Source organism: Meleagris gallopavo, chromosome 7, assembly GCF_000146605.3.
Source record: "Meleagris gallopavo isolate NT-WF06-2002-E0010 breed Aviagen turkey brand Nicholas breeding stock chromosome 7, Turkey_5.1, whole genome shotgun sequence".
Taxonomy (NCBI): domain Eukaryota; kingdom Metazoa; phylum Chordata; class Aves; order Galliformes; family Phasianidae; genus Meleagris; species Meleagris gallopavo.
This window is the reverse complement of record NC_015017.2, coordinates 22,703,675-22,722,260: the sequence shown is the minus strand read 5'-3', so window position 1 is coordinate 22,722,260 and position 18,586 is coordinate 22,703,675. Positions and strand designations below refer to the sequence as shown.

General features: G+C 36.0%; 1 protein-coding gene across 1 annotated transcript in view; it reads left to right on the top strand.

Moving 5' to 3' along the window:
- The first annotated feature begins 119 nt into the window (after window positions 1-119).
- The window catches only part of LOC116216844 (rap guanine nucleotide exchange factor 4-like), a 58,960-nt gene continuing 40,493 nt past the window's right edge, over window positions 120-18,586 (top strand). The window contains exons 1-2 of the mRNA XM_031554302.1: window positions 120-221; window positions 3,088-3,234. Coding sequence (XP_031410162.1) covers window positions 120-221; window positions 3,088-3,234 — 249 coding nt within the window. The remainder of the gene's footprint in view (window positions 222-3,087; window positions 3,235-18,586) is intronic.

Sequence of the window (18,586 nt, the reverse complement as noted above, 5' to 3'; positions counted from 1 at the left end):
AAAAACCAAAACCACAAAAACAGCACAAGTGTAGTGGAAATGCTAAGTCACAGCTTGAATCAGTGATTGAGCACCTGGTGGGAAGGCAGGGCCAACCCAGGGGAGTTCAGGTGTGTGCGATGCCTCTGAGTGACTGGGAGGGGTGGAGCCAGGATCCACCCTTTCCCAGACCTCATCTGAAAGTTGGATGGAGGCAAGGGAATCTTGATGGAGATTCTTGTGTACCTGTGGCCTTCCTAAGGTAGTTTATTTATTTCTGTGCCCACAATGGCTGCACTTGAGTAAATCCTAACTTGCTGCAGTCTGGGATCTTGCTGGCCTGCTGTCACTGCTATGCTGTCCATCTCATTACAACCAGATCCATCAGTTTCCTTTTAAATGCAAAATATTATTAATATTAAATTTCATTTTAAAAATCCCACTGCAGCAAAAGCCCTCACCCTGTTTCTTTCTTCCTAACATCAGTCAATTTTTTTAATTTTCTTTGTTTCTGTCTTATACCATGACTTTGCTCAGAATGCAAAAGCTTTGTATGTCAGGTTGGAAAGTAGAGTCATGAGTCAGGAGAAGGGTATGCAGGGATGTGTCTTATGACTGGGGAGGGAATCGTGCAGAACCTTAAATTACTAATTCATAGCTGTAGAATGCTTGGACAATCTTTAATGTTTTAGATTGGTTTGGGGTGAGATGGGGAGATGGCTGACATGAACTCTTTCACCATGCATCTTATCTGCTAGTGATAATGAAACTGAATGTACAATCAGCCTGTGCTTTGAATGGTACCATTTCTACAGTGTGTTCAGAGAACAGAAAGCAATGGAAATAATCTCATCTTTTTAAGTCTTTAATACTGCCTTTTAAAGAACTGTATGAATTTTAGCTGGCTACCAGCAGCTAGAACTCCCTGCTGCTTCTAGGATTGCAGAGGGGAACAGCAAACTGAGTTCTGAGCTGCCCGAAATCCTCCTAAAGTCTACACTGAACAGCAGGAGATTCTTGAGTGTAATGTTAACAGATGTAGTAGGAAATACACACCTGATTCTCTAGGGGGCTGGAGATGTATAAGTTGAGGGCAGAGAGAAGATGGATCTCTGAAGCCTTCAGGAAGGCAGATGGGCTTGCTCCTTAGCTGGTTGAGGAACTGCATCTCTGTGGAAAGGGATGATGGGTGGAGGAGGAAAAAAAACAAAAAAAACTTTCACTTGATAGAAGCCTGAATTTTCTTTAATGAAGATAGGCAGGACTGTTCCAACTCCTTCACCTAATGCTTCTCAATGTTAATTTATTTCTAAGGCTGAACTAAGGCTGCCTAATCAAATGTTCTTTTAGAAAGTGGTTCCTTAACCAGTGTATCTCCTTTTTCTCTATTCTGTATGTATATTCTCTAAAGTTGTAAGGAAACAAAAAAAGTGAAGGTTTTCTATGGAGTTACTTGGGGAGTGGAGGCAGGGGAAAAGAAGAGTGAAAAGGAAGTTTAGAGATGTAAACATGACTTACAATCCACCTAATAGAAACTGATTGTTATTCTGCCCCGAACAAATATCTTCTATCTGAACTGTCTCAATAAAGTTGAGCATAATTTTAGTGCTCCACCTTTATGGTAGGCTATATTTGTAGGGGCACCCTTTTCTTATGTACTCCTTTCTTTGCAAATATTCTTTCTTCAGACAGTGCCTGTTCGTTTTTGCCTTCCTTGAAAGTGTGTTTCTGATGGCCAGTAAATTCTCCCGGGATCTTCTCTAAGACAGACTTGATTTTGTTTTGTTGAACAGATAATTTTACATGGTAATATCTGTGCAAAAGCAATTTGATGTGGTTCAGGGAACTGGACTATTACGGACATTTGTCTTAGTAATGCAATTATAAAGCTACAAACTTGATCTTAATAACATTTGCCTATTACCACTTCTTAGATACTTGAAAGGAAAACAATGCCATTCTTAAACACAGAAAATGATGCTGAAATATGCTTAGTATCTCTCCTGAATTATCATCCAAGATGAAGGAGTAGATGAAATGATGTTTTCTGCTTCTCTTTTCATAGCCATTATGTGAATCTTACACTTTAGAATTAATCTACATTTTTAATGATGTATCAAGTAAAATTAGCATATTTTTGTTTATGTATTTGTCTAAACACGTACTATTTCCTTAGAAAACTGCAGCTTACATCTGTTTAGATATTTAACACTGCTTCTAGTTTTGTTCTTAAATTACTGAGAAGGCAGTCAGTTAGGGTCCATCTTAGAAAGAGATTTGTGCTCATCTACGCTGTGGTGCTCAGGAGCAAAGCCACTTGTAAGCACAGAATAGGGTGTGTAACTAAAGACCTTTATTCAGTAAGGTATTTAATTTCTAGTGGTCTAATGCTTTTGCCTGCAGGACCTTTTGATTTATACTGGAACAGTCACAGGATTTCCTGGCCGATAGATTTGAACTAGATATTTTTCCATCACATGAATGGTGTGTGCTCTTAGATCTTTTGAAGTGTCCTTTACTGTGTGCTTAGGATCATCCCAATTACTCTAGACTTACTCCAGGACGTTTTCAAGCTTAATAGTTTTCTTGAAATACCTGAATTATGTGAAATTGACTTTTGTTTTTAATCAATAGGCAAATCATTATGAATGGAAGAGTGCATTGTAATAAAAATTATTACTAAGAAAATGTAAGTCAAATTTTCTTTTTGATGAAGGTAAACTGTATAGGGCAGGAATTTTTGTTCCAAAATTGCCTTACTGATACTGATCACTCTGATATTTCTAAAGGATTTTGTCATCACAGCAGTCTTTAGAGAATATTTAAAGATAGATAAACAGAGATCATAACTTTCTTCCAGAGGTGAAGGGTTATTGCTTGCAGCCAGATATTTCATAGTGGTCATAGAAAACAGAAGTTCTTGCTTCCATGCTGAAACTTTGTGTGCTACCGATCAGCATATTGTGAGCTTTCTCAGTTTGTTTGGTATTCCTAATTTTTTTAAAAGAAAATTGCTAAGAAATGTTAAGGTGGTGCTGTTAGCAAATGTGATGTTAATTTTCCAGGATTTAAGAGTCTTTAACATGTCCTTTTCTTTTTAATTCAAAGGATGCTGTAACGATATGCACTCTGGGAATAGGAACTGCTTTTGGAGAGTCCATTCTGGACAACACTCCTCGCCATGCTACCATCGTTACCAGAGAATATAGTGAGCTCCTTCGAATTGAGCAGAAGGACTTCAAAGCACTCTGGGAGGTAAGTTCAGATTTATTTGCAGTTTATGCAGAACAGGGATTTAATGTTTTAAGTGTTTATGATGAAATAGAAGCACACTTGTAGACTAAGCATAGGAATAATGCTTTAAAGTTAGTTTGGACAAAAAGGAAAGCTTTCTATTTTGACTGCATGACTACACACTACTGTATTGATTTCTTATGGGCTTTGAAATTCATTTCTTATTTCATCTAATGAAGTAACTTAAGTGCAGTTTCCACTGGAATTTGTATACATGCTGCAGGTGTTGCTGTCTTACACTCAAACTTGCTGTTATGGCCTGCATTTGCAAAGAGTGTACCCATACTGTTTTAAATTATTCTGCTTTACTCTGGTCTCTTTAGCAGTTAAAATGAGTTTAAAATAGGCAGATGGATAAAATCACTAATTGATTGTCTGAGTTCCCTTAAACTTTTCCTTCTAGAGAATATACAGCTGAAGTTCTTTGTTCTTTACTCTGTGTGTACTTTGGTATTCATGCTGAGAAAACTCAATTAACACGTTGTGCTAAGATTTCAATATGTTTGTGTTTTTGTAAGCATAACTGGAAAAATATTCTGGGGATTTCAAGGTATGCTGTTGGCTTGGCCTGTGCTGTACTGCACTTGTATTGCCCATTTTAAATGGCAACTGCGCAAGTTTAGGTGTTCCATAGAACTGTCAGATGGTAAAAGGCTGTCCGGAAGGTGCAGCTCTAGTGGCACTAATAAAATTTAAGAAATAGATACTGATTTTGGCACTTCCTCTGCAGAAACTGAGTTATAGTTCTGGGCCCTGACTTTATGAGTTTAAATGCTATTTTATTTATTCATCTATTTTAACATATGTTATAGAATATGTAGGTGCTTTACAAAGTCCTGGTGTAGTAATAAATCCAATCAGATTTCTTAAGGAAAAAAAAGGCTTTTTTCTTTAAATTCACTTTTAAGTGATAAAAGCAAAGTTCTTTCTCTATATAATTTTCCTGCGAAGCGTTTAGGGCTGGTTAGTGTCCTATCAGAAATAATGGGGGAGTAGAGGATAAGTTCCTGTGTTTAAAATGTTGAATTTAAAAGTATGCATAAAGCTGTTTAAAAATAAAAATGCCTAAAAAATCATTTGCTCTTTGATCACTGATATAATGTTTCTAATAATTTTTCTGATTTGATGAGTTCTTGATGCTCTTGAAAAGGCCACATGTTGAAAACATGGGGAGCTTTAGCAAAAAATTTTTAAATGTCAAATTTGATGAAATTTTAGACTGTCACAGATACTGCAGGTGTCAGTCAGACCACAGTAAAGCTTTATGGTGCTTTTTGTTTGCAGTGAAATGTTCCGTGTTTGGTGTGGTTTATTTCAGGGAGACTGGAACTTTGCTTTTAGTGAGAATGCAAAATTATGCACACAAAATAACTCTACTGGTTAGTCTGAGGTAGAGAACAGTGTAATTCACTTCTTTTGTTTTCAAGGTAATATTACCTTGGCAACTACTAATCCCAAAGCCTCCCTAAAGTGCAGTTCAGGTATGATGAACAGTGTATTCTAAACAGACAAAATTATTTGAGAAAATTCCTCCAAAAACACATTAGCAATGAAAGTAGTAGCAATAGTATGTTCTTATCCCATTGTATTATCTCTAAAGCAAACACTTTTTCCCTAGGGAAGCTTTCATGTTATGTATTTTTGTGTTGTATTGTTCAATGTGACTTACCCTGAAATTCATATATCTTTGATTTGTTAAAGCCCGTATGGGGAAATGATTAGTGATACCATTCTGATAACTTAAAATATATTGTAATGAAAATCCTTACACAGTGAAGAATGGACCGCAGACACTTATTATCAGTGGTACAATGGAAAAAATGGGACAAGGTAACAATGTCAGTATCATTACAGTATAGATAAAGCAGAAACTGAAGTCTTGTAACATGTTTCAGCTCTCGTATGATGAGAATTTAATTCCAGAAAAAGTAGTTTCTCTATAACCAAAATAATGTAGTACTGCAGTTTAAGAACAACCTAAATTGTTGGTCTGTAATTCTTACCATTGTTACAACTTTATGAACGTAGGATTTCTATAATTAATAATAAAAAGTGCAAAAATTGTGATTGAGGATGGTTATTTTTCATGTTTGTTTTGTTCCATGATACTTCCTTTTACTTAGAGAACGAAAATGATTTGCTGACTACAGACTTATGGCAAACCATAACTGCATGTGAGTTATGAGGCTGCAATTAAAATATATGTATTAGACAGTGAATATAAGCTTGGAAAATGAACAAATATATACTGACGTTCAGCTATTGTGCAGGACTAGGAGCTATGAGCTACTTTCCTTTACAGTAAAAATATCTTAATGCTGAAGCCTATTGAATCCCACTTGCAAAGGAATGAGTTTTTGCTATCACAAATCTAGGCAGCTCCGTGGAAGATAAATTTACGTTCATACTGCTTATGAGGCTTTTGGCATAAGTTCTAAAGCTATATTGCAAGAGGGAGAGAGATCTATTTTAATTTTTATACATTTAAAAATTTCCAGCATCTCTACGATGTTGTTTTATGAATTTACAAACTTTTCTGCTTTTTGCTTAAGTAGAAGCTTAAGTAGAAGTAGCTTTTTGCTTTTTCTGTATTAGCTGTACTGCTTTTGGAAACGGTACTTATATTCATGTGTTTAATAGACCAGATGTGGCTTATTAACATATTTAATGTACAAAATGTGGCAGGATGTAGTGATTTCTTACTTTGAGTGCAACTACAATTGAGTTTTATTTGAAAGATTGCTGAAAGATTTCTGGGTGACTTTTCTTTGTTTTCCTCTTGCCAATTTTACAAATTTAAATACTCTGTGGAAAAGATAGAATATTCCTTATCAAAAACATGATTAGCTGCCTTCTGTGATACACAGAGCCACATACTCGGCTCTTTACAGAAAGGTTTTTCTACAATCTCCATCTTAAACATTCAGGGAATGCCAGTCTAAACAAATAATACTGTACCATTAACAGCAGTTACCACTTAAAATGGCCTAGTCTTGATTCTGGTGGCTATATCCATTTAAGTAGCATCCTGTTCAGGAAAATCTGCTGAACTTCTGAGCTTACTCATGCTTGGAGACTTATTTTTCTATCCACAATGCTAGAACAGATTTGAGATGATGAAATCTGTGGTTAGGTTTTCACACAGCCAAACACTGTTCTGAGGAAAGCAGCGCTAGGAGACTGTGGGAATCAGACCTTGGTGTGTCACCTGCCCCTGGTGTTCATTTCTGAGGATCTGTAGCAACTGCTGTAAGCACTGTAGACTTCAGTGGTCCTTCATGAATGTGTAAGGATAATATACTCTCTAGTTATAAGAATGTGCTTTCCCTCTTTAGCATCGCTGAGTGCAGTATTAACTACCTTGTCCCAAAAAGCAGCTCTGGTCCGCACACCCTGATGGGTCAGTGGCTTGCTCTACCCTCTAGTAGCTTTAATATTTTAAACAGAGTGGGAGCAAAATGTTGTATTTGAACAGTGTTATTGTTGCAGAAGTTCTCTGTAGTTCATCCTCAAGCTTTGTCCTTCCACACAATTGCAAAGTGATTCAAGTCCAGACAGGAAGGGAGTGAATCTGCTGAGAGGTGGCTTATTTTTAGAGGTCTTTCCTACCACAGTGAATTACTCAAGCTTCCTTGAATAACATACAAATAACCAATTTCCTTTTGTGTGGAATAAGATTCAGTTAAAAGTTACTGAACGTGCTCTGAGAAACACTTGATCTTGAGTAAATGAAGAGCAACTACTACCTCGGTATGCCATAACTTTGGAGAGAGGGAGTCTTGGCCCCTGGAAGGTCAGAATGAATATTTATGAATATTTTAATTTTTTTCTTTGCAACCATCAACACTTACGCATCTCGTTGTCTGGTTAACAGTAGTGTCATTCGCTTCCTCCTTTTGTCTGTCTGATCATTTGGTAGCCCTCAACAGGCTTCAGTGGTCTGAAACAGCAGCTTTGGAAGAAACCGCTTTCTAAACTTCATATTCTGAACATTATAAATGTTAGTGTTTAATTAACTCTTTTAAAATGGGTTGCCTGTCAAAAACAAAAAAATAAAATTTTAAAATAGCTTGAATGGAACACTGTTTAGGAAATAGCTGGTCACTTGATACATGTGATTTAAATGCAGCATGCAGTGATACTTCTGAGTAAGTTCTGTTTATTAAAGGCAACAGAATTGAGGGTGTAGCATTTCTATACAGTATCAGTTTGTCTTTTGAAATTGTATCTAAATATTACAGTAGGAATGATGAAGGCACTGTAAAGATATGTTAATGAAAATAAACATAGACAAATTTTTCATTTTTTAAAATCAATTTGTGCCATGAGTGCATTTATCAATGTATATTACTGAGTCACAGGGAAAGCAATACAGTTGGCAGCATTTCAGAGAGGTAGCCTTTTTTTGCCTTAAGCTACTGAGAATATGTCACATTGTTACAGGAGGGAATTCTTGCTTCTCTCTGATAGACTTCTGTTTACTTGGACATTTTTAAAGAGTACGAGGAATCTCATGTAAGTATCAATACTTCCTGATGCAGTCTTCTGGATCAGAAATTATTTCCATCTCATAAAGTGAGAGAATTGTTAGGATGTGAGAAATTAGATACTGGAGAAGAGGGGTGGTGGAGTGGCTGGGAGTGAATCAAAGAAATGATTGGATTAATACTGAGCAAAACAAACTCCCAGATTGATTTTACTGTACTACTCTGTCAGTATGCTGTCTAGCAATCAGTTGCAGAAGTCTTCACAGCAATTTACTGATTTCCTGTAGGTAAGTATAGCAGGGACATAAAACTGTAGTTAATAAAATGAAGGCAGTTTAGCTTTACAGAATGGATGATTGTGTTATTTAAAATAGTGAAGAGCTTGGAGACTCACAGAAGTATAAGAAGATAGTAGTGGAACATCTGGCTTTCTTTACCTGCTTCATGTCACACTCTCTGTTGACTACTCAAACTATATCTTGATTATTCATGTCTCTCACGCAGCTTTATTTGAGAAATGTGAAAGATGAGGTTGTAGTAGCTTGTCTTTGGACTGTAGCTGGAATACTGTGTTCATTGAACTCTCAAATAACCATCTTGTCAGAATAAGGAAGAACTTTTCCATGGTATTGGACAGGGAAACAACATGGAATTTAGATGTGGAAGGAGTGAGGTGTGTAAAATTTGTTGCCTTGTGCTGTCTGCAAATCTTCAGCTGCTGAGATTGAAATTTGTATGCAAAGAAATAGAGCCAGTGTGTTAGACACTGAAATATGAAGTGATGATAGGCCATCAGATAGTTTTCCTAGACTAACACATGGAAGGGGGGGAGGAATATGAAAAATCCTTCCTCCTGGCTTTAGAATATAACAGCAAACACAGAATTGGCAAGATACAGCAAAGATTTGTAAGTGACTGACATTCCACCTTCATACCTTCTGTGTGAATACTGGTAAAAACATGAAGTGAGTAGTAAGGAAAGATTCCAAAGTTGTCAGTTTACAAAGATAACTTGTGAGATTGCACCCCTAGTTTTACTGGTGCAAAGTGAGTATATTTCAAATGAAGACACTACAATTGCTTTGATATATGTGAAGCTAAGTAGGAGCAGCGCCTTGCCTTTAATACTGCTGTTTTGTTGCCTTTCATTATTGTTGTACAAAACTCCTTGGATCTTTGCTTTTGTTCTCCTTTGTCAAACATAATATTAAAAAACTATTGTCTGGAAGAGTAGATTTAGATGATTATGGAATGGTATTCTATCCTCAGTAGCCAGATTTACAACAAAAGTAGTGTTCACATATCAAAGTAGTGACTTTGGTACAATAATGTATATACAAAAAAATGCAGGTTTTTGTGATCACTTCTCATGACTGTATCTTATAAGATAGCTTTCTGGATTGTTGATGCTGCAGTTTCCGCAAAAGATAAAGGGGATCCAGTCTGAAGTTTGTAAATTTCCCTCTCCTTGTTCTTTGTTTATGGTGGCTTATGGTTTATGGAGGCACTCAGGATATTCCTTAAACAACAGAAAATTCTGAAAAAAACAAGTTAATTGGGAAGACCCTGAGGCCTACCTCATGTTTCTCTGCAACATGCCTTCCTGGTTCTTCTTCAGTGTCATTTGTTTGCACCTCAGTGTCCCTCTTTTTTCCTATTTCTGTTTTATTGCAACACTTCGTGGCTGTCATTTATTAACCATTTGGAGACAAAAGCTTTGTAGAGCGCTGTTTTCTTAAGCTTAATTAGTGTGGCATTTCTCATAGATACGATTCTGTCTCCCTGTAGTAATGCCCATCAGCTTGAAGCCCGTGATGCCAGATAGTGTGCAAATATATGGTTACTCTTGCTTGCATCCCTTGTGAATGTTTATCTATATTAGCACTTCAAAAGAGTCTTAAATCATATGGCGGAGAGCTTGACTTTTTAGAGATTCCTCACTGGGAAAAGAGCAAATAGACTAACATGCTTGCTGGATTTCTCTTCCTGCTAAGTAATTCATTTATTGGTTTTCTCATGTTTTTTCAATAAAATATGGACTCATCCAGTTTTCAAAAAAAAGGAAGTATTTTGATTAATTCCTAAAATATTTAAACTTCAAAAGGGCAAGGTACAATGTATACACTTAAGCTCTGCAGATGCTTTGAGACTGATTTTTTTTTTTCTCCCTTGGAAGCATTACTGCCAAACTTGCATTTTCTATAACCAGTTTATTAGTAAAGCAACTGCTTTTCATCCTCAGCAGATTGTATTATTTAATGTGGTATCTCTAAGCTTGATATGCTAAACAGGGAAAAGTTGTATATTGCAACACAACTGGAAGCCTATGAATATTATTTCAGGGAGCAAACTTAGGTACTTTCATTAGTCCTTTTTTAGTATGTAACTCTGTCTTTCAGAAGAATCAGATTTGATGCTTATAAAATAGCTCTTCCATTGTTTTTTGGTCAAATATACACTTTTACTATTGATCTTGTTCTCATCTTTCAGAGGAAAAAGAGGTACGTAGCTATGTGTATATAATATATTATCCATCTCTATCTTGTGTGTGTATATATATATATATCTAATACTGCAAAAGGCTTTGTTCATTTCTTAACTTTTGGGTTTGACGCTGTTCCTTTTCTCAACCATGAGGGCGATGTGGATGAGTTGGTTTTGGAGACTGATGCTTTCTGATCTTCTAGTCAGCCTTATCTCAGTCCTTCATTTCTTTACTTCCTCATACAAAACATAAATCTATTGTCTGTCCTGAGGCAGTTTGGTTCCTGCATGTTCTTGAAAACAGGAATCCCTTAGCAGCTTCTTTTTAGCAAGGAATTTAGTCATTTATGGTTGCTTTACAGCAATGGATTTGATTATGTGTTTCTCCAAGACATTTCTTTAGAATGTATGCTTGCATGCTGCATTTGAATAGATGCTTTCTGCTTGTACTATATAGTGGGTAGGGTGAATAACATAATGCCATTTATTAGATCAATGAATGTGTTTTAACATTGATGTTTTTAAAATCCATTTGCTTAAAGGTGCTGGCACTTATTAAAAGAAAGACAATAAGATCTGTAGTGGTAGAAGATACTTTGCTTTCGATGTGCTCATCTGCAATACAGTTATATTTTAGTCTTTTTTTCTGACACTTCAATTTATAAAATACCTTGTACAGCAAGAACAGTATAACCTGCAAGACCTGCTTATTACAATGTGAATTCATCTTCCTTTAAGGAAGCACTTGCTTGAATGAGCATTCAGCACCTTAAAAGTCAAAGCAAGCCATAACACTAAAGCATATTTATTGATTAGTTTTAGGGTTTAATAAATGGACTCAAAAAGAAACAGACTTTTATTTGCCTTAGAATAGTTCTAATAGATGTTTTTCATTTTATTGGATGTGATCAGAGCTGTAAAGTTAAGCATTTGCCTTGCATTTAGACTGTATCCTCCCCTCTCTTCATCCATGGTAAAAATAGTACCATACTGAAGTCAATGAACATTATGGGACTTCAGCCCAGGTAATTACTAATTTCTTCCTTCTCCTTGTGTAGGATGCGTCGCAGGCTGGTTAAATAGTCTTTATCCTTTTTCTGTTCTGTGATTGCTTTTATCCAGTGATGTATCTGGTGTGATGTGAGAGCTTGGCATCACTGAAATGATTTGATGGCTTGGTAGTTTGGGGTGCTTAACAAAATTGTCAACTCAATAGTTGTACTGGGGTAAGCTGTATCAAAGCGTTGAAACTCTTGGCATCTTGGAGATGCACTTAAAAGTGAAAATATAAAGCACTATTGACTGAGTGTGGAATATCTCCTTTGGCAGGAAATCGCAATTAGAGGACCCAGCCTTTCATTTGTGCCGGTTATGGCTGGTACCAGGTGAGGGGAAAGAGGAAATAAAAAGGTCTACTCTGAAATCAATCCTTGTTTCAGTCTGAACACTGGAACTCGAGCAATTAGAGTTCACAGGGTTTGTGTGTTGCTGTAATTCCATCATTTTTTCCTGAGATCTCCAAAATTCCTGGAAATATATCCAGTAGAAGTGTCAGCTCTGAAACATGCTCTGATGGGGCCAGAGGTCCCCTTAAATGCTTAAATCTCATGGGGAATTTATGGAACAATCTGCTTGTGTGGATGTATTTATATAGTGTTTTGGTGAGTGGTCGTTTGTATAACAAATGTTCATGAACAGCACACAAGGGATAGGGGCTCTGTAAAACATACACCCTGTATTGTTAGAATCTGTAAAGAAGTGGATGTTCACAGAAGGTTTATATGTATTATTGCTGTTTTGTGCTGTTGTTGAATTCAGGGGTTTATAAGAATGTGTAAATTTGTACCATACTGTGAGTGATGTGGCACTGAAAACTGTTCCTTTTTCCTTCATTTCATCTTGATTACATAATGCCACTAATGTGTATTTTCCCTGAACTCTTCTTAAAATAGTTTCTTGGTTGCATTTCAAAAGCAAAAATTAAAAAATCTGAAGTTTCCAAATAAAATCTTACATTCCAAGTATCTTCTGATTTTTATTTGTTCATTTTAGATTACATTAGTAAAATTCTCTTGTCTTTTTACACATAGTACTTGGCTCTAAACCAGGCTTGTATGCCATGCATACAAGGGTGATGAATAATCAGCATTTAAAATTAAACCTTGCCATCTTGTATTTAGTACTGAGGTAATTAAACTTACATTCTAACCTCTGACCGTTTTTCCTAAGTAATTTCTACTTAATTTTGCATTCCACCTCTCTCATGACCTTTGAGAAATACCTTTTTTTCTTTTTTGACAACCAGCACAAAATAATTTATTGTGGTATTAACCACTTCATTTTCCAAAAACACGCAGAGAAGCTTTATTCTGTAAGTTTCCCTAGAACCTTATTCAGACACTCCCAAATACTGGTTAGTGAAAAACAGGCGGAATATCATGGTTCTGTTCTAGCATCATAAAAATACGCCATGCAGTACTATTTTTGTATGACCCAGTCTTTCAGAAACTGAGTCATTCAAAGAACCCATGCTGTTCTGAAAGGGCTGAGTTGTAAGGGAACTTGCTTGAGTTACTTTGTCTTTTATGCTTAATTCTCTCTGGGGATAATGCTGGAGACTCTCAGTACAATTAAGGGAAGATTAAAAGCTTGGTACAGGCTTATTTTCTCTCATCTTCCCTTCTGCCAATACCCTTCAAGCCTGTCTCCTCTGTAAAAGCATGAAACCCTTTCCAAAGGTCCCTCTTTTAAATTTTACCATCATTTTTCAGGCAGTTTTGATATGCTTCCTTTCTATGCATCTATCCATGTGGTTTCTCTTTCTGCACTTGTCACTGTTTTTCCTGCTCGCATTTTATGCCGCAATAGTTGATCTTTGAGGAAGAGTTCATTGAGTATTTCTTCCTAGGTTTGTCTGGGTGGTTAGATAATCAGAGATCAACAAGCGGTTAGGAAATAACTCTTGCACCATTGGCGAGAATTATACCACAACTGTGTATTTCTTAGTACATTCTCTCTACAGAGCTAGAAAGAGTAAAATGTAGTAAAAGTATGGACAATTAAGCAGTCGTGTCTGAATACACTGATTCGGTTGTGAAGAAGGTACCATTTTATATAATGCTTAGTTCTCCTTCAAAAAGAAGCTTAATCTGAGCAAGTAATAGCTGGAGCATTTACCTATGCTGTTGATGTGATAATGGTCAAAAGTCTATGTACTTTGAGGCTGCAAGAGAAGTTAACAACCAAACTGATTTAGCAGGTTGTCTGATGTGTTTACATACATCTGCCATATGGAATTTCCTTAAAGAGTGTGTTACTTCCATCTGATCTCATAAACAAAATGTACTCTGTGCTATTTTATTCTGAGACAGGCTTTTCCTGTTATAACAACGGGGAGGATTTTTCAGTCTTCAAAGGTTTTTAAATTATTATTTATATTTCATCAGAAAATGATGCATGCTACCAACCAGCCCACAAGCACTGATCTTTCAGTGAACTGCTGTCAACTTTGTTTTTTCACGTTATATAATGCTGCAAGGAACAGGAAATTGTGGAAACGCATGCTCCAAGCCATAGGAATGGTAGTAATGCACATTTTATTACCATAGGAGTTCTAGGAAGAATGGATGTTACAAAGGCATCCAAACTGTTAATCCAAGTATCATTACAGAATGGTAGGGGAATTGCCTTTCCTGGTACTGGTGTTGTTGGGTGAGAACTGAATTTATCTATGATGACTAAAACATACTAACTGTTGTTATCCAGAAGCAGAACATGAGTTATATTTCCCCCCATTTTTTTAACAAAATAATTCCTACAGTGAATAGTGTGATTGTGCTTTTTAATGTGTGAGAAAACAGCAGACTCACAAAATACAATTCTTGTGAGGCTCCTCTGTTGCAAGTAGCCTTCACAGAGTTGGAGAGGTTCTTTATACATGCCTATTCCCCTTATTAAATATATATAGAATTATAGAATAAAGACATAGCTCACCCTTTATGTAATTGTGTGTATATATATATATATATTAAAAATACTGAAATAGTATACGGGAAGTTGACTGAAATACATTCTTGACCATGATTGACTATCGCGTTTGCCCAGCTATTGCAAAGCGTTAGTATGCTTATATCCTTGCCAATTAATGGTTCTGTTGATTTTTTCCTTTCAAGTATGTCTTCATTGCTGGAACTTCATCCTTATTTCAGTCTATGCATTCGTAACTTTATTATCTGATGAAAGTGTTGCTATGTATACAAATGAATATGTTAATTTAATATGCTAATGAGATTTTATGGAAGGAAAAAGCAACTCTTACTTTCAAATCTGTTAAAATAATAATGAATGCTATCTTTTATATTTTTTTAAGTGATCACTTTTGAATTGTTTTCTGTGCAAGCAGAGTTTGCTATATGAGATGCCCACGTAACTCCCCAGAATCATATTCCTCAACATGATAAAAATAAATAAGAATGTGTGATGACATAGAAAGGCAAATCTCTTAAGAAAGGGAAAATTTCTTAATCTTAAAATTTTAATTGTCAAATTGTAAGTAGGGCATGCACTGTCCTCCTGGTTGTGAATGCGCTGCCTTTCAGCAGTTCCATGAGAGCAGCACTCTCTTGGCATTTTTACTTCTCCAACAGTGCTCATCTCTTTGTAGTACGTATCAGCCACAGACTGCTCCAAAAGAGAGTTGAGGGAAATTATTCTTGTTAGATTCTCTGCATGGTGAGAGAGCAGTAGCACACATCAAGTATTTGGAGTCTTAAAACAAGATGGTGAACTTCCATTAAGTTGTACTTTTAATAGGATGTAGAAAGGCACAATGTTTTAAGTGTCCGGTTCCAGTAATTTAAGTGCAATAAAGGACAGTAGAATTTGTCACACTTGGGGCAAAGGGCTCCACATCCTCTGGCTTCTGTCTCTTGCTGTTGTCTATGTATTTTTAGAAATTGAGTTTAACAATATAGCGAACTGTGTAAATGAAACCTGTCATGCTTTCTCCTGCTTGGTTTTAAAGAGTAGCACGAGCTCTGTCCCTTCTTTTGAAGCTAGGATGTCTTTATGTAATAAGAGCTTTATTTCCATTTCTATTCTTCCGTTCACTGTTTATCTCCCTTCCAGGCAGGTTATTCTGTTCTGTGTATTCTCTAAAGTTTTGTCTGTTCACATGTAAAGAAGCCATCTTGAGTGATTTGTGAATGGCACAAGTTATAGAGAAATATGCCGTGGTTAAGTGCATAGAGTGCTACAGACAAAGTTACTCTCATTTCCCTTCCCAATTTTAAGACTTTATTCTTCAGTTCTTCTATGTACTGCTTTCATCTATATGAGAATTTCTGCCTTCAGTACTTACATTCTTATCATGTTTGCACACAGTTGTCGTATCTACGTATACGTATTGGCACTACATAAAAGGAAAATTTTATACATGACTATTCATAATTTTTCTGGAATTCCATCATATTGCTATGAATTTTCTGACCCTGTCTTACATCTCTACCTGGACCATATCAAATTAGCAGTATTTTATGCTAGAATTTGATAATTGTTACAGTAACAGCTTTTTGTTTGTGTTGAGACTATTGTAGTTAATCTTTTATAAGTATCTACACAGAAATGGGAATGATAGTGATAAGTAACGTGCCATGTACTTGAACTATGTTCAGGATTGTTTCCACTCACTAGCTCTACTTAAATGTCTCCCTTGGATTTTTTCCAAAATGACTTTTTCCTAAGCATTTCTAATTCTTCAGAGACCTATGCATCACTTTAATATTTTGACTACTGTTTCTACCTTTTCCTTCTCTAGTGTTTTTATAACACTATGAAGTAGTTTATTCTCTTTCTGAGACTTCATATTAAAAAAAAAACAAACCCTGCCCTTTAGTACATCCTCAGACTCCTCCTTTTTTGTGTTGCCATGTTTCATTACCTTTGGTTTGCAGTCATGTAACTGTTTTTTTTTTTTAATTTGCATGACAATGTTTCCACCCAAGGCATTTTTTTTTTGAGCTATCACTGATTGGTGTTATACTGATATCCAAGTATGTGACAGCTACTGCAGCTCCTTCTACCACTTCAGCAATTTAAAAAATAAAAAATAAAGCTTATGATTGTTGCTGTTAATATGAGGAGTGAGCTCTGTAATCCAGTGGGAGCCATGTTTCTTCCCTTGCTTATGCAATATATTTTCCAAGCATTTTTGATTTTGTACAAGTTGTAAAGTGCCCCAGTATGCTAGATAAGTTCTGAACCTAAGTGAAGTTAGTAGTGTAAATTACACTACCTATGTGCACTGGATGATAAATAGTGAAGAAATAACCACAGTTCTGCTATTGGAAAGGTATCCAGAATCTCTTGTGAAGTTCACTCTCAAAAGAACGAAGCGTTAGAAAATAAGGCATTAAAGAATGCAAAACTCAAATTATTTTCTCCCCAAAGTTTTATTCCTCCCCTGAGTTATTCCTAGCTGTCAAGGACAAAATTCACCAGTGTAACCTGGTGTAACCTTGATTGCATTATTCTTTGGCACATCTCCTAACACTTAGAGCAACTAAAGCTTTTTGACCTTTTGTCATGATTATTGCTTTGCTAAATTTACCCTTCTCAGTATGTGTGTTGTTACAGAAATAAATTAACAAATCATATAGAATCTCTCAACAGTAAATTCCATTGGTTACTCTAAGATAACCAATATTTTTCCATATGTTGAAGGTGTATCCCAGTGTTTGTGCAGTATTCCTTTCTGTTAATGTTAAGAAAGGAGAGGAGGGAAGAAATGACCCTGTACCTTTTTGCTTCATGAAGGTTTTTTTTTCTCCAGTCAAAAACTGTGTGGCTAACTGCATACTGGCAGCTGATTTTAAGGGAGAAACAAAGTAGAAATAAAATAATTAAATGTTTTATCTTGCAGAACCTGTACCATTCAAAGCATGTGCTGTTGACTTCACTGACTATCAGAAGTTATGAATCCACTTCTGTGGATTCTGTAAATAGTCATGTGAAAGTATAATAAGCAACTTTGTTCTATTTTCAACTCCTGCAGATGAACTTGCTCATCTAAAGCTTGGTTATAAGTGTTGGGCTTGTCCTTCTGAAAAGTCAGAAACAACACTTGTTTCTTTGTCTGCTCCAACCTGATGGTTGTTGGCTTCCTTACTCATTTATGTTCTCTAAATGGCTTTGATTTTCAAAATGCAGTAATGTTTAAGCAATCATTACTCATTTTCCAGTAACTCTTTATTTCTCTATCTTTCTCTTCTTTGGACTCTTGGATTTTTTACCAGTGTGTGTAACTGTTTTGCCTTTCGCAGCATGCTTTTCTTCGAGAACACTACCTTATTCAGGCCTTTCTGATTGAGATGAGAGGGATGTTGCTAGTAACCAGAAACCTTTGGAAGTTTTTCTGTATGGAAAAGTGAAAGTATCTTCATCAAAATTGATAGAAAAATATAAAAAAAAGAATCCCCTATGGGAGAAAAACCATACACTTAGCATATCAGGATTTACTTATTCCAAGGTAAGTTGCAGGAAGAGAGATTTATCTACATGATAATTAAAAAAAAAAAATTGAGAGGAATTGATTTCTAGACACTGTACGTAATGTTATTCCTTTATCTAGGGGTAGCTGTTTACCTTTCCAGAAACTGTTTTTTTCTCTTCACTCAGATTGGATGTTAACCATCTCTAATGTATTTCAACTGTGATTTAAAATGTCTTACAATGGCCTTTACTCATGAGCTACCTGAAGCTAAATGTCGATTAATGAGGGCTAGTCTGTCCATTGAACAAATGCAGCATTCCCATTCTCAGATGAGGAATCAATTTCATCAGACCAGGTTGAAGTTTTTAAAGCTATTGAATATACATAATGATGTATATGAATTAATGAAAGATTCAGCATGTCAAAGATTCCATAAGGGAAATCCAGGGATAAAACAACTGCAATGCTTTGCAGTCACTTTATAGCTGTCATCCTTTATTGTCCTCAACCTGTAGTTTGTTGTCACGTGGTAAGTGGAAAAGAACATTTAACAACACTGCCACTAAAATGCAAGCAGAGTTCTTAAGAAAGGAATAAGGGAAACTGAACTTCATTGCAACATTTGTTGTAGGGAGAAAAGAAACGAGGCTGCCTGTTAGCTGTTCAGAAGGATTAAACAATGGTTTGTGTTTCCCATTAATTTGGCTTGTTCCAGTGATTCTCAGTACGTGTTTGGCAAATGCATTCGGTAGTCCATGAGATAGCTCTTTTGTTGTGTTCTCACTCATTGCTGCAGATATAGACCGTTACTTGCATGTTTTCAGTCATAGATTATAATTTGTTTGACTTTGCA